The 15575-nt window shown below is 50.9% G+C and overlaps 9 protein-coding genes across 9 annotated transcripts; 4 read left to right on the forward strand and 5 right to left on the reverse strand.

The window, feature by feature from the left end:
• Positions 1-106: 106 nt before the first annotated feature.
• On the forward strand, positions 107-761 carry PtrM4_036360 (uncharacterized protein; the record flags this gene model as incomplete). The annotated part of the gene is made up of 2 exons (XM_001939439.2): positions 107-637; positions 684-761. 2 exons carry the CDS (start codon positions 107-109, stop codon positions 759-761), a joined length of 609 nt encoding a protein of 202 aa, XP_001939474.2.
• A 1707-nt stretch (positions 762-2468) lies between these two features.
• PtrM4_036370 (Tymo-45kd-70kd multi-domain protein) lies at positions 2469-3189 on the reverse strand (the record flags this gene model as incomplete). The annotated part of the gene is made up of 2 exons (XM_001939440.2): positions 2469-3055; positions 3120-3189. 2 exons carry the CDS (start codon positions 3187-3189, stop codon positions 2469-2471), a joined length of 657 nt encoding a protein of 218 aa, XP_001939475.1.
• A 785-nt stretch (positions 3190-3974) lies between these two features.
• On the forward strand, positions 3975-5381 carry PtrM4_036380 (MFS-1 multi-domain protein; the record flags this gene model as incomplete). The annotated part of the gene is made up of 1 exon (XM_001939441.2): positions 3975-5381. One exon carries the CDS (start codon positions 3975-3977, stop codon positions 5379-5381), a length of 1407 nt encoding a protein of 468 aa, XP_001939476.2.
• Positions 5382-5860: 479 nt separating this feature from the next.
• Positions 5861-6589, reverse strand: PtrM4_036390 (uncharacterized protein; the record flags this gene model as incomplete). The annotated part of the gene is made up of 1 exon (XM_066104149.1): positions 5861-6589. One exon carries the CDS (start codon positions 6587-6589, stop codon positions 5861-5863), a length of 729 nt encoding a protein of 242 aa, XP_065966351.1.
• An 863-nt stretch (positions 6590-7452) lies between these two features.
• On the reverse strand, positions 7453-9475 carry PtrM4_036400 (TolA, Membrane protein involved in colicin uptake; the record flags this gene model as incomplete). Its single annotated transcript, XM_066104150.1, has 2 exons — positions 7453-8183; positions 8365-9475. The coding sequence occupies 2 exons, from the start codon at positions 9473-9475 to the stop codon at positions 7453-7455; spliced, it is 1842 nt and encodes a 613-aa protein (XP_065966352.1).
• A 1523-nt stretch (positions 9476-10998) lies between these two features.
• PtrM4_036410 (uncharacterized protein) lies at positions 10999-12013 on the forward strand (the record flags this gene model as incomplete). Its single annotated transcript, XM_066104151.1, has 3 exons — positions 10999-11220; positions 11276-11439; positions 11500-12013. 3 exons carry the CDS (start codon positions 10999-11001, stop codon positions 12011-12013), a joined length of 900 nt encoding a protein of 299 aa, XP_065966353.1.
• A 68-nt stretch (positions 12014-12081) lies between these two features.
• On the reverse strand, positions 12082-12895 carry PtrM4_036420 (GNAT family acetyltransferase; the record flags this gene model as incomplete). The annotated part of the gene is made up of 3 exons (XM_066104152.1): positions 12082-12335; positions 12388-12832; positions 12884-12895. The coding sequence occupies 3 exons, from the start codon at positions 12893-12895 to the stop codon at positions 12082-12084; spliced, it is 711 nt and encodes a 236-aa protein (XP_065966354.1).
• Positions 12896-13546: 651 nt separating this feature from the next.
• On the forward strand, positions 13547-14329 carry PtrM4_036430 (DUF3328 domain containing protein; the record flags this gene model as incomplete). Its single annotated transcript, XM_001939443.2, has 2 exons — positions 13547-13565; positions 13641-14329. 2 exons carry the CDS (start codon positions 13547-13549, stop codon positions 14327-14329), a joined length of 708 nt encoding a protein of 235 aa, XP_001939478.1.
• Positions 14330-14426: 97 nt separating this feature from the next.
• PtrM4_036440 (Pneumo-att-G multi-domain protein) lies at positions 14427-15155 on the reverse strand (the record flags this gene model as incomplete). Its single annotated transcript, XM_001939444.1, has 1 exon — positions 14427-15155. The coding sequence occupies one exon, from the start codon at positions 15153-15155 to the stop codon at positions 14427-14429; it is 729 nt and encodes a 242-aa protein (XP_001939479.1).
• Positions 15156-15575: the final 420 nt, after the last annotated feature.

The following is a 15575-nucleotide window of genomic DNA, read 5'->3' on the forward strand; positions in this document are numbered from 1 at the left end:
AATCACCTTTCACCTGATCGAGCGCGTGCAGTTTCCCCTCAACCAGACCATTTACGTGCCCGGCGGTGTCGATATTGGCGAGCCCGACGTCAGTCTGTTCGAGTGGATGCTGCGTGAGCAGGAGCGACTGCAGTCACTCGTTCGCCGCTACCAGTCGCCCGACGAGTACCCCTTCTTCCCCCACGTACTCCAGACGCCCATCCTCAAACCCCTCCACTACCCGCAAATATTGCATCCCAACAATGTCAATGTCAACGCCCAATTAAAAGACTGCTACATCAAGCACATCCTCCCTGCAGCATGTATGCAGACGGACCGTGGGGATAGAGGCGAGTCACAGGAGAACTATGGCTCATCTGCCACGTGCGATGTCATGACCATCCAGGCCTTGTCGCGAAGGATCCACTTTGGCAAGTTCGTCGCCGAGGCAAAGTTCCAGCAAGAGACTGAGCGCTTCGTCAAGTTGATCAAAGAGGAAGACCGCAAGGGTATCGACGAAGCCATTACCAACGCCGCCGTAGAAAAGAAGGTTCTTGAGCGACTGAGATTAAAGGCAAAGACCTATGGCACTGACCCTGATCTGGGCGCCAATGGTTCATCCAAGGTTAATGCCGATGCCGTCGTTGCCATGTACAAGGTACGTTCATTCTGTCTGTGGGTGTATAATGCTGAAACAACTACAGGACTGGGTCATTCCTTTGACAAAGGAAGTCGAGGTAGAATACCTCATGCAACGCCTCAAGGGCACCCAATGGGAGTAGATTTCAACCGTGACAGATCGTCTAGAATGCACCGTTGAGACCCGGAACGACATTTCTCTCAGCTCCGACTTTTGCCACCGCCTCGCAAACTTCCGTCTTTTGGATTGCCGCTATCTCAATGTGTTGTGTGAAATCCGTGTGCTACCACAGGACTGTTGAGTACTCTCTCCAGAGCGTTTGGGCTTTCTCTAGATATCAGCTTGCGAGATATTGTAGAGCGTTGTTACTCTTATAGACTAAGATGGAAAGATAGACATGGTTATGAATAGACATGATGTACCATTCAAGACTATCGTACCATGTGGCTATCGCGCAGTGTGACCTTACCTCTAAACCCTTGTCCTTGACTTGAGCGTTTACACAACAGTCGGGAATGAATACACTAGAACCCCACACTAGAAGATACTGTGGCTTACAGTATCCTTGCCTGTCACTCGCTAAAGATAATTTACGCCTGCGCCGCATTCAAAGATGATTCTAGTCTGTTTACAGTTCCAAAAGATTCGCATCGCTATTCATTAGGTCCTACTCTAGCCAGACAATTGATACGTTAATATTAGTATATTTTTTAGTTAGTTAGCCTGTAGCACCTAAGATTATATACACGACTCCAGTTAGACCAGAATTTCGACAATAACAGCAAAGACGCATTTGGAGAACCACCTTTTTGACCTACAAGACTTCCCCAGCATTTACCGTAAACCACGCGGAATATCCCGTGAGAACTCCTAAACAATTCAGCCCTCATGTACTACTTTAGCGTAATCTTCCCAATATAAACCCTCATAAACGTACGTAGACAAACCAATCTTCCCATTTCTAACCCCCCCCCCCCTCCCCAAGTACAACGACACCCGCAACACCCTCGACTTCCAGAAGGCAGAGTAGCCAGGGTACTACTGCTAGATTGTGCTTTACGAGCTCGTCGGCCACATCACCAGAAACACGCTCATCGAGGACGCCAACGGGAACAAAACGTTCAACAGGAAAACCCACCGATTAGTCCCCTGTCGTGGAACCTCTTGTTAAGACTCAGTGTAACCGGAGAAGACGTGGACAGGCGTGTTTTGGCGAGCCGGCAACGATGGTGAAGGAGTGTAGACGGAGCTTGTGCGTGCTGTGTTTTGATGGACGATGGGGGTTGCTGGGGTTATTTGGGCTTGACGGGGGGTCTGAGATTGTGGTTAGAGGACAAGTTGTAGGTGTGATGCGGGCTTGCAGTTAGGAAATATGGACGATGTAGATTGGAGGATTGTAAAATCGAAGATAGGGTACTACGAGGGGTTGGCGGCACGGTTGGAGGGCGAGTATGTGGTGTAGAGGGGAGTTGTGATGGAGGTTGTGATGGAGGGGGAGCCGAGGTAGGTGGTTATGAGGGGGATATGTTCTAAGGTTAGTAAGGGGTGGTGAGTTAAGGAAAGAGTTAGGCTTGTATATAAGGGCGAGCGAGAAGGGATAGGAGTTTAGGGTGTGGCTGCTTTGTAGGGAGGTGGTGGTTTCAAGTAACATTTAAGCTGAACAGCAGTGCAAAAAATACATCACACATGTGGCAAAGCGCGAATTCCAAAGACAAAATTAATAACTCCGTGTTCACTATCTGTAGTCCCTTAATCCATAGTCCCTTGATTCGTAACTCGTTGCAATAGCCCCCACTTGACAGGTCGTGGTTCTAGTGGGATACAGAGTACCTCCTGAATGGTAAGGTATTTAGTCGACCTTGAGCTTCTGAGGCTCACGCTTGTCAACCTTGAGCTTTTGAGGCTCGCGCTTGTCAACCTTGAGCTTCTGGGGCTCGCGCTTGTCGAACTTCAACTTCTGGGGCTCAGCCTCAGGCTCACGTTTGTCGACCTTGAGCTTTTGCGGCTCAGCCTCGGGCTCCCGCTTGTCGACCTTCAACTTCTGGGGTTCAGGCTCGCGCTTGTCGACCTTGAGCTTCTGTGGCTCAGCCTCGGGCTCCCGCTTATCGACCTTGAGCTTTTGGGGCTCGCGCTTGTCAACCTTCAACTTCTGGGGCTCGCGCTTATCGACTTTGAGCTTCTGAGGCTCTGGGTCACGCTTGTCAACCTTCAGCTTCTGGGGCTCACGCTTGTCGACCTTCAGTTTCTGAGGCTCACGCTTATCAACCTTCAATTTCTGAGGCTCTGGGTCGCGCTTGTCGACTTTAAGCTTCTGAGGCTCCCGTTTGTCGACCTTGAGCTTCTGAGGTTCGCGCTTATCAACCTTGAGCTTCTGAGGCTCCGCATTGCGGCGCATGAGGCTGTCAAGGCCTTCACGAGGAGCGAGAGCCAAGCCAGCTGTTAATCGTGTTAGAACGGGGCGACTATATTCCAGAGGGCGGGGTGTGAGAATATGGCTTACCTGGGCTGAGCGGGAATGAGACGGCCGAAGTGGCCATGAAGGCCACGGTGATGACGTTGGAAAACCTCATGATGGCGGTGTTTGGTGTTTTGGCGAAGACTGATCTGTATCGCTGAACGGAGAACTGGTTTATGCTGCTGGAGGAAGGCTGAGGACTCAATGGAGCTGATGCTGATTTGAATTCAAGTCACTGGACGAAGATATATAGTACACCTTCCTGACAGCCATTTCGCTGTCAGGATTACTACCGCCTGTCCGATACATTCATGGCATCGTAACATCATCCGGACCGTGTATGGCGGAGGTCTGTTCCTGATGGCGTGTAATGGTACCCGGAAGATTTTGTCGGCGGAATGAAGACGTTAAAGTGATGGGTTCCGAAAGTTAGTCCAGGGGGTCCTGCCTCCGGGATTCCCTCCGGAGTTGCCAAATCGGGTCGGTGCCGGAAACACCGGCGATAGATGATACCGACTACCATTGTCGGCCTGACGAATTCGACTTCGACTACCATGCGTCCAGTTAAAGATATACCTGTAAAGATTTCGCCATGGCAAAGAGAAACGCCTAAACACGTCCAAAACAATGCAGGGAAGTTTTCCTCGACCATCCATGTCCATGGATATGACCGACGTGGAGATGGAAGCGAGCAGTTCAAGAAGCAGCAGAAGCAGCAGTAGCATCAACAGCTCAGATGTCACGCTTGATTATTATGAAGAACGCACACCTTCTATCAGCAGATGGAGACTGCTTGTCCTGACACTACCGAACTTTGGGTGAGCAAGATATCCCCCTAACGTGATCATTTGCATGCAACTGACAAACTTTACCAGCATTCAAGTACTCTGGCTTATCATGATGTCTTACGGCACGCCTTACATGACTACTCTTGGTATACCAAATTCGATCACAACGCTGGTATGGCTCTCAGGACCTGTCAGTGGCGCACTGGTTCAGCCACTATTCGCAGCCCTCTCGGATGGCACACGACATCCATGGGGAAAGCGCAAGCCGTATATCGCTGGTGGTGCCAGCTTCGTTTCACTCTCGCTCCTTGGCCTCGCATGTGCTGAGGATATGTCATCCTGGCTCACAAGCACGTCGTCTTCCCACAAGCACATATATGCAATGGGTCCACCCAAGGCTAGCGCATTGACGAAAATACTTGTCGCATTCTGGGTTTGTGCGCTCAACATTGCCATCCAGCCGCTTCAGAACGGGGTGCGCGCCCTCATTATCGACAGCTGCCCCCCGCACCAGCAGAGTACCGCAGCGGCGTGGAGTGCGCGCTTCAACGGTCTGGGTGCTGTGGCCATTTCGGCGTCCGCTTTTGCTGACGTCGAGGCGTGGGCGCCGGTACTTGGTGAGACCAAGTTCAAGGCGCTGTGCGTGCTGGCGGTACTCGCACTCGGTGCTGCCATTGCACCAGCATGCGCTTTGGTACCGGACGAGCCCAGCAGGGAGGTTGACGCGCGCCATAGAGCAGTGAGTCTGTTTGCACGTCTCTGGAGGACCGCCGGGAATCTTCCACCAGTGACAAGGCAGGTGTGCAAGGTGCAGTCATGCGCCTTCACGGCTTGGTTCTCAGTGTTGTACTACTCCACCACCTACGTCTACCAGACCTTTGTCATCGACCAACACGTCCACCTCGACCCTGACATCTTCGGTGCTGCCGATCCTCGTCTCATCGACATGGGCAAGCATGCGGGAACCCGTGCCTCGCTCGTTTTCGCCTGTGTCACCTTCGCTTCGTCCCTCATTCTACCGCTCATCGCCCGCCATTCAGTGCTCCAGCAAATCTCCGGTCACCACGTGCTGGTAGTGACAGTATGCGGACTTTCGCTTGGCCGTATCTGGTACCTTGCACACTGCCTGTTCGCTGCGTTGATGTTTCTGACTTGTTTCGTCTACACCGTGCCCGCCGCCACTATCATTGTCGGCGCACTTGGCGTTGCCTGGTCCGTCGCGTCATGGGCACCGTACGCGCTGATTAGCACTGAGATTGCCAGTCTGAAGGCTCGAAGGGAGGGGGGAGATGGTTCAACGGAGAAAGATATGGGAAATTGGACGGATGAGACCACGGCAGGTATCATGGCCATTCACAATATGGCCGTTTCCTTGCCGCAGATTGGCGCAGCGCTGGGGTGCACTGTGCTGTTCAAGCTCGTGGAGATTTCAAAGAGGGACGATCCGGCCGCGTTTGCTTTCAAGTTTGCAGGTATTATGGCAGTGGTAGCGGCGTGGATGGGGAGATCTTTGTGGTGATCATGAAAACAGGAACTTGACTGCGTAGAAGCACAGCATAACATTAGTCTAATGAATCTATGAATCTATGAATCTATGAAGCAGGGCAATAGAAGAGCAATTTCAACTCATTTCACCATCCATCTCGACAACGCCCACCAAATCATGGTCTGAGGGAGTGGGAAACAAAGCGGAGACTAAGATGTGCTGGTGTTGGTTTGGCCACATGACTGCTATTACCGGGTCTATTCCGTATTCTTCCTCTAATAGCTACCCTGAGAGCCCTAATTCACGATTCTCCACATAGATCTCAACACGTTGATCTTACTTCACAAATTGGGCCGATAGAGCTCAGCATGCTTAATCCGGCAAAATCGTCCGGTTTCAATTGGAGGCGTTCAAGACATTCTTCTAGGTAATTATATACGAGCTCGATCGGTACTATGACCCCGACCCCTCCAACTACCATCCAACCTACAACTTGTACAACATGGCTCTCATCAACAAGCAGGATAGGAAAGCTCAACCCTTGTGATTACCGATTCCAAGGGTACCGACGTATTCGCCAAAGTGTCCGAGCAGTGCTCAGTATGGTGATATGTCGCCAATGAACTCTCCATCTTCCACCCCCGTTCAATTGCGCGGTGCATCATCTTCCAACCGTATATGCAGTGAAAGACATGGAAGCGGCGATCCGTCCACATCAACTCTGTCGTCTTGCTGATGGCTTCCAGCGACGGAATCTTGGTCCGCTCCTCCGGAAGCGCTTCCGGCCTTGTCGAGTTGCTCAAGTAGAAGTTCCACGGTCCTTCTTCCATGAATTTCGTCGTAAGCTCGCCATCGTAGCACTCCAGTGGCAGCCAGGATACCGTCATGAGGTCGAAGACGCAACCTGCTGCCTCGGCCTCGGCCGGAGAGCTACCACAAAGCTTTGCGGTGCCAGCTTTGTAGCCAGCGGATGCTTGAAGGCCTTGCGAATGTCCTTGGGATGAGGCCTCGCATGAGAGGCCTAGTTTTGGGAGGATGCGAGGGAGTATCAGAGCGAGGAGGATGGCGAGAGACAGTAAGAGAAGGAGGGCGATGCCATAGATGAGGATAGTCAAGGCCGTGATGACCAAAGCGTTTATGGTCTTATTGGTCGTCCGAGATCCTGTTGAATGCTCGACCTCGTCTTCGCTTTCATCGTGATCGAGTTGGGAGTACTTGGGTAAGGATGATACGCTTGACATGCTTAGATTGGCGGATTACCAGCGCTTGATGCGCGTTCGCGCATCGATTAAGAACATCAGGTATGTGAAATGCCTGCATATGAAATCCTTGATCATTGACGCTTGGTAGCAATGACCGGAAGTTCCAACTCTCGGAGGGTGTTCTCGGAGCGCGGGCGACACGTTCAAACGTTCAAACCCATGCCAACCCGGTGGAAACTCGCGGAGGCGTTGTCGATCTATTTTTTGGCACCAGTAGGGCACGGTAGAAACCGTCATCTTGTGGAGAAGAGTGGTTTGGCTATTCCTTAGCCACCTGGATATGTAAGCGCTTTTAATCTACACAGCTCCTGTGTCACAGCTTCCAAGGGTAGCTGAGCTCAGCACTGCATGTATCCGTCCCACCAGCTCCACACACGTGCGTACAGCGGCATAAGTTCTCGCCGCACATGGTTGTATGTGGCTGGTATCCCTCGCAGTCGCAGTCGGTCCTCACAAGGCGTATCCGGAGGGTAGTAAGATACGAGACGAGATACGAGCTTGGAAGCCTGCAATTGTTCCGTGATTCTGAAATCCGGTAGCAAGTCACATATACCTGCCGGGAATCTGTACGAGCTTGTAGCTTGTCTGTAGCTAATTTACGATGATGCTGTACGTACGTCCGTCCAGTAACGGCAAGTAAAGCGCTGAATGTGCGTCTGTGCTCCGGCGCTGCTAACTTAAACGGCAGTAACGTGTCCGTGCACCTTGTGCCCGGATTCATCTCATGCCCCGCGAACACCATCTTAGCGATCTCAAATTTGAAGCTGTACAACACCACACAATAGCTTAATATTAATAAAAACATAGCATTGCAGTAATTAGATACTTGCGATTAACTTGTACTATCTGAATTTTTGTGGGAGGTTGACGTTGCGGCCACGTGATGTGGTCTTTGGTGGTGGAGGCGATGGAGGAGATGCAACTCTATCGCGAGCTCTATCCTCCATCGCTCGTTTTTGACGCTTGTTCTTAGAAGAGGGCGCTCTTGAGGCTTTACGCTTGCGTTGTTGAGCTTGTTGGGTGGCTTTTTTCTGGTGTTGAGCTTCAACTTTGCGCGCGCGTTCAGCTGCTTTCTCAGCTCGCTCAAGCTCCCTTATCTCCTTGAGCCTCTGCCTCTCTACACGCTTCTCCTCGAGCTTAACTTGACGCTGCAGTTGAACCTCCTCACGCTGCTTCTTGGCCTGTGCTTTTTGGAGTTTCTCCTCTATCTTATCTCGCTCCCGTACTACTTCTCTAGCTCGAGCCTCGCGTATCTTGCGAGGAGACCAGAAGACAGAGCCACCGTGATACTCCTGGCGCTGTTGAAGGTCAAGAGCTTTGCCCTTCTTCTTATGCTTCTTTTTATGTTGAAGAGCCTCCTTTAAGCCCTCGTTCTCATGCTGTAAAAGCTTATACTGCACAGAGAGATGGTGAACGCTTGAGCGCAGCTTTCTTGCCTCATACTGATGGCTATCATTGACAGCAGCTCGTACTAACCGATCGAGCTTTCTCCAGTCATGATCAGAGAGCCCTGAAGATGAGCTTCTCTCAGCTTCTGGCGTGCTGGCAAATCTACGAAGGATAACGTTGGGATCTATTGGCAGAGATGTCAACAAGCAAGTCAAGCTGGCTTGATTCTTATCGATTGCAGATCACAGACCATTCTCTGGGACGTGCCACTGTGCACGAGCCTCTATATTGTCTGTGATCTGCAATCGATAAGAATCAAGCCAGCTTGACTTGCTTGTTGACATCTCTGTCTATTGGCCATATACCAGTAGCTTCAAACGCTTTTAATATAGTTGATTGCTTAAACGAGGCCTGCCAAGCTCTCCAGAAGAGTGGGAAGAAGTCTCCTTTCTTAATTGGAATGAGGCCTTGAGCCTTGTAGAGATGGTTAGTGAGCTCGTTGGAGTAGGCTTGAGAGAGTGGCTTGAACAGCACTACATCGAGCGGCTGGAGCGTATGAGTCGAATGGGGAGGAAGGATCATGAGGAGGATCCTATGGCGATCGCAGTACTTGATAAACTCCATCGTGAGGTGAGATCCATGGCCATCAAGGATGAGCAATCGCCATCTCCCTGATCGCTGCTTTGTATAGCGATCAAACACCTGCTCTAGCCAAGCTAGGCCTACGTCATTGTTTGACCAGCCTGTTAGAGATGATGAGACAAAGACCTCATGTTCTCCTGCCTTAATATCCTCCACCCAACTCGATCGTATGGCTCCATTTTTAGCTGCGTAGATAAGGGCTGGAGGCAGCGAGCTCCCATCGGCGCAGCAGCAGGCCAGGAGTGTCAGAAACTCGCGTGATCCATCCTGGAGAGATGCTCGAACCTCTTTCTTATCCCATTGACGCCTGCTAAATATCCTCTTACTCCTGCCTATCATACCAATAAGGAAGCCCTTTTCATCCATATTGTATATATCTCGAGCCTCTAGGTGGTATTCGGTGATCTTCTGGTGCAGCAGCTCGAAGTAGAGTCTATACTTTGACTCAGAATCAGCCAGGTGGCGCGTACGATCCATGGCGGTGGTCCACTTTGAGATAAGATAGATCTCGTGTCGGTTAATGAAGCGAGTAACCCAGCTCTCGCTGAGCTGCTGATGGGCTACTTCTGATGAGAAATTCCTGATCATCTCTCTTGTAGGAGGTAGGCCTTGCTTAGTGAGCTTAGTGATATATCGTACAAGCTCTAACTCTTGTTGTGGGCCGATAGCTTGCTGCTGAGCGTATCCATCGCTCCTAGGCCCTGTCACGCGCCTCCATCTTCGCCCTAGCGTTGAGCGGTTAACCCCCCATTTTTCAGCAACTTCTTTTAATGTGAATTTCTCTCCTGGATCGCGCGATTCTAAATCTGCAATCGCTTCATCAATCGGAGCCATAGTTGTGGAGTTATTGCGCGTCAAAGTTGTAGTATTGAGACACGCGTCGGTGTTCGGCGGGGCATGAGATGAATCCGGGCATGAGGTGCACGGACACGTTAGTTAGCTAGCTTAAGGCGTAGTCAGCGAATCCAACAACCAACTTGTGATCGACGCCACGCAGATCGCGCATCCAATCGTTGCCCCGATCTTTCTATCACGTGTCTTTGCTTTTTCCTGGTCGGTGATCGAGTTGTGTGCTCGAGCCCACCTGTGCATATGCCCCGATAGGATCTACTAATGTGACCGATGATCCATCGCTCCACGACATCAACCCCCGAAAGCTTACGAAGCTTGCGAAGCTTGCATGCAAAGCTTGTACTTAGGCTCATGAGACAGTTACATGCGCTAGAAGCCGCTGTCGAGAAGCCTTTTCTGATCCCAAGCGCATGTAATGCGACAAATGATCTTCGCAACAGAGGACAATCCCCCCGGTAGCGATCTAGTTTTACAGTACGAGTAGCCTATACAAGCATAGTGACCTCCCCAAGGTTACGGCACCTACCGAGTATGAAGGATTTTACCGAGCCCGTTGGTAGCAAAGGCAAGGTTCGCTAACGGCAAAAAGATGTGAAAGGCCCCGGCAATTCAATACATCTGCTTCTACGTTCTTCTATTCAATCATCGTCAGACGGAGAGGCCCCTGCCGCGTTCCAGATGTTGTCTCAACATGGGGTTAAGTTCTTATTTTGAAAACGCCCGACGATCATCCATATACCTCGCAATCTAGATGACATGCCGGCTTCGGTGTAACGTATCACGTAGTCAGATAGCTGACGAAATACTGTTGCTTCAGCTGGGAATGGCCTTCGCAATCTAGATGACATGCCGGCTTCGGTGTACCGTATCATGTAGTCAGATAGCTGACGAAATACTGTTGCTTCAGCTGGGAATGGCCTACGCAACCAGAGCAACCGAAGTCAACCCTGCAATCGCGTCATTGATTCATATCCAGCCCTCACCGCCTGCGGAGCGGCCTTATGCCAACATTCGTATGACCAACATCCCATATCGCTTTTGAATGTTATTACATTTATAAAGAACATACTAAGTACTTACCTCCACAATTAAGAACACACCCCCGTCATCTTCTATTGGCCATACTTTCATTCCATCAACGCAATGCAACCACACAAGATTGCCCGCAGCAAGATTAATTCGAAAGCATGTGATCAATGCTACAGATGTAAAGTAAAATGCACAATGGAGCCGAGCGGCTGTACGCGTTGTCGTATGACAGACGGTTTGTGCACATACAGCCTGGGCAAATGGATGGGTCGGCCAAAGAAGTCAAGTCGACAGACCTCACAAGCCAAATCCAGAGAGGCGATGAGTCCTGGCAATGTCTCTCCGGAGCCCGAAAGAAGCTATTCATGTAGTCTTTCTCCCACGTCGATCCTAGTAGATACGGTAGACTGACGCAAGCAGACCGGATAATGAACCTACAAGATGCAGAACGATGTTGGGAGCTGCTTCCATCCGCCATGGAGGAACCTATTCAATATCCTCTGGAACCTACGGCAGTATCACCATTTTCGATGGATGATTACGCTCAATTCAAGGCTGGAGGCTACTACACAAGCACCAATGAAAGTCAGAGCACTACGTCTTCTGATAAAAGAGCAAGCCCGAGGCGTATCTCTCATGATCGAACGCCAAGCAGAGAGTTGTCACATGGAGAAATGGATATGGTCAGCTCTGCATCGGTATGTTTATCCTCTACTGCATGCAGTGAAAGGCTAGGTCTGATGAGTGCTATAGATACGGGGTGACCAACAAGGCAATTTTCCCAAGCGTCGAGATGACTCATACCCATCACTGCAAATCCCGCAGAGTCTAGGTAGTCATACCGACTTTGATTTTGGGAATATGGGTATAGCGTTGACAAATTCCCCACGAGTTTCGTTGGCAGGCCCCATGGAGATGTAAGCGATATCGAAAATTCCCCACACAATCCCCAGAGTTCACACTGACAAGACTTGCAGCAACGCCGTTGACCACGCCCAAAGACCAGACGGCGGGCAAACATCTCCCATAATGCAAGATGAATTTACATCTCCAGTGGAAAAATCGTGTCACTGCAAATGCTCCCAATCTGCGTTGGCTTGTTTAGACAGGATCTCCACCGTGTCACCCGAAGCCCGCTACATTGACCGACTCGAAGCCATACAGTCGGCTCTCCTAACCGCAGAGAAGCTAGTGCTCTGCACCAATTGCCTTCCAAACATGATCATCGCAAAATGCTGCTTCGTCCTGGGAAATGCCCATGAGCTGGTGAGTGACATGAGCTCTGGATTGGAAGACACAACGAGCCCCACTACGGCAGCTACCCGCCAGTCAGTCGAATACGTCAGACGCGTCAAACGGCGCGCTACTATGCTTTTTGCGGGCTTGAAGATGTTGGAAGATCTGAGCCCTGGGGATTGGGGTCTCTCCAAAATGCAATCTGAGTTTTTGTCTGTACTAGCCAAATTCTGGGTGTCACTGCCAGAACATTGATGTCAAACAATACAGCCAGTCATCATCTGATCACTCAAGGAAAAGCAGCATGGTGCATTGTGTTTCTCTCATTCTATGGATCTGGGCTGTCGAATGAGGATCGTGGTTGTATACGGCTTTGACCATCCATACTGTGGGCGCTCTTGCTCAACTTTGTCGACTACCTGGAAATCATGATCTTGATACAGCTTGACACCCGGTGTCTTGGCGACTACTAGGGTCTTGAGTCCATTCCTATCCGCATATGCCAAACCCTCTGTGAGTAGCATGGAGCCGATGCCACGTCTCTGGTGCTCAGGGTGGGTGGCTAGGTAATCCAATGCTGTGAGGCAATTAGTCCAAGTAAACTCTGACTGTAGCAGCTAGGTACTGACCAAGAAACCTTTCGCCAGTACCCAGTACTTTAGCTTCTGCCTTTTCTATCGCCTCACTGAGCTCGTCTACGACCGGATGGTCCAGGCCCCGAATTTTACCATCTTCAGTTACACTCCGAAAGTCTTCTTTGTAAACTCGGCTACTTTCCGAGTCAATCTCAACCACAATACCCTCCGCCCACTCGTCAGTACATCCGTCCGGAATTATCCAGCGCGCATAGCCAACGATATCACCAGTAGCGTCCTCCACAACCTTACGATGCCGCTTGGTGGAAATAACCTTGACGAGGTTCCAGGGCAAACGCCTTGCACAATCAGAGATAATGCTATCCAGCGTTATGCCTTTCCAGAGCGAGGCCCAATGTGCATCTTGGTAGAAAGCGCGCATCATGGTTTCTGCAAGGCCGGCTGCATCAGCAGGCTTCACCGGTTGAATCGTGTAGATCTGGGGCGCGAGATTAAACGGGAAAGCCGGGGCTAGGGTGGGGAAACTTACCATTTTTGTCATGTCGCTATCAGACAACGAACGATCGTACGAGCTTTACATAAGGTGCTTGCTTCCGGACTTTGCCCATTTAGATGGTGAGGTGGTAGCGGGTGCCAGTCAGGGGTGTCGGCAGGGATCTTGCATGAATTGTCCCTTGTGCGAGTTTATGCTGCGATTGCCCACTTTTGCACGAAATGACAGTGCCTCTTTATGCTGCGATCCTTCGCCCTAAGTATAGTTACACGCCAAGCTGCGGTGTGTTTTTGGTGTCTTTGTTCGTTGACTTGGTCATCAGCCGAGAGCATACCCGGCTTGTACTTAGCTGTGTCGAACCGAGAATCCAGGCCCGAGTGCACATGAGCCGACTTGGCAGACCGGGGTCCGCTATGCTTGTTTCCGGCTCCGGACTTCTTTACATGCCTCCGGAAACTTCACGGTGCGGCAACAACACAACGGAGCGGCGTATTTTCGCCGCTGGAGGACGTAGTACGCCACAACTTTCGCCTCCAAGATTGATTACGATGGAATATATAGGAAGTCTCCTTGCATTTTCAGACTATCCAGTCAGGAAGTCGACAACCCAAACACTCCATACATCCAGTTGTGCTCAAACATAATTACCCCGCTTGTGAATCTTGGTGAAGATAACTCGCCGACATGTTGCCTGCAATCATGAGCAAAATGTCTCGCTGTAAGTATCCGAAACAACCCCCACCCTTCACCCCTACCACTCAACCAGGAGTTGCGGCAGGCTAACTAATCCAAGCCGCACCATCACTCAAATCAGGATACCAACGCCCACCATACAGCGGCAACGATGAAGACCGGCCTTTTCTCTCAGCTTCAGAAGAGAAGATGGACTACACATCACCAGCGCCCAGTACTCCGCGTTCACGGCTCTGTTCAGCCCTCCTTGTCGCATCCACATCCCTAACGCTCGGCCTCTTAGCCCTTATTCTCGTAGTAGCCCAGCGGCGCCACCCAGGAAGCACAGTATCACTATGGCCAACCTACCAAGGCGGATCACACGTCGTCGAGCACTGCGGCAACTCACCACAAGAAGCGCAGGAACAAGGCTGCATATGGGATCTCATGAGTTTCGGTTGGGTACACCCCCGCTGCTTCAAGCCCGACGAATCTCAGATTTTCCTTGAGAAGTACGGACCTTGGAAATGGTACTACGACCTGAACGCCACCCAGGAAATCGCCCCTGAAGACCTGACTACCACCGGTCGCGTCTACACTGAGCAGGGCTATCACGTTGTTCACTGCTTGTACATTTTCAAGCTTTTGCATCTGGCGGGTATGAATCAGCATATTGTGACGGACGAGGCTATCCCGCTGGCGCATACGCAACATTGTATAGACATGATTTCTTCACCAAAGTATACGGATTTCAAGCATATAAACACACGGGTGGATATGTTGTTTGCGCGATGCGTATCAATTGAGTAGAAAAATCGTCTCTCTTCCCTTATCGTCATATATATATATACATAGAAGGTTCACAAGTAATGTATACTCATCTGCCCAACTCCAGAGAGCGAGTGCCTCAAGCACAGCTTATTTCTATACCAGCAGCGAACAGTTCGCCTACACCGGGAATAAAAGTAGCAAGAGCCTTTGTGACAGTACCAGCCATACCACATCCCTCGTCCTTGGCTACTGCGTTGGCAGAGAAGTCGATGGTCAAAGTGTCCGCCAACAAAGCACCGTCGCGGTACAAGTTCGCCTTGATGGACGACGGTACCTTGTGTCCCCACGAATGGGTTTCGCACTGTGCGGTACCGAGGTCGCACATGCACTCTGGCCTGACAGTGGGGTTGGCTCCTCCGCACGCGTGTGGGCCAGGCCATTTGGGGATGGCCTCCTGCCACGTCAATCCGTAACAGTTCGAGAAGACATTGTAGCCAGTGCCCTTGGAGACCTCATCCAGCACCTTGCTGAGGGTTGAGACAAGGGCATCACGGGAGTCGTTGGGTCCGAGGTCGGGGATCTTGCCCCACTGGCCGTTGACTTTGACGCGGACATCGCGGTCGCCCTTAGAGTCCCAGGAACCGCATGAGCTGGCGTTTGTGGTGTAGGACGTATCGGAGAGGATGCTACGCCCGTTGCCGGCGGTGGAGTAGATCTTTTGCCATGTTTCGGCGAAGAGTTCAAGGTTGCCGACGTCGATCATTTCGTTGGAGTAGCGGACTTCGACTTGGATTTTGCTGGCCGCAGAGACGACGGCTGGGGCTAGGGCCATGGCGGCGAGAAGCATGTTGGATTGGAACTTCATTGTTGCGGATTGTGCTGCTGCGTTGTTAGTGAGAGTGTTTTTGGGATTTTGGGGCTATCAAGTGACATACGGATGCGGTTCAGATGTCGAGGTGGAGGTTTGTATCTTAAAGAAAAAGACACCAGGTCAAAGAGAAAGTGAATGTAAAGTTGAGGAAGATCGTTAGAGACTGTTTGGTGCGAACTGTACTTCAGTCGATGCCCTTCTCCAGACCGCAACCACGCCCTCTCTTATACCACAACCGTCGGTCAATCGCGAAGTTGCCATGTCTCCAGAATAAGACCGATGTATTTAAATCGCATCATAGTTACTTGACTTATTAGGAGATATGACGTATAGTTGGTCCTGTGTATATGGGGTTCGTCTTGGCAACGTGCCGGAACCCTTGAAACCCTATACTAAGCCACACTCCTGTCTCAC

Source organism: Pyrenophora tritici-repentis, chromosome 1 (genome assembly GCF_003171515.1).
Source record: "Pyrenophora tritici-repentis strain M4 chromosome 1, whole genome shotgun sequence".
Lineage (NCBI taxonomy): Eukaryota > Fungi > Ascomycota > Dothideomycetes > Pleosporales > Pleosporaceae > Pyrenophora > Pyrenophora tritici-repentis.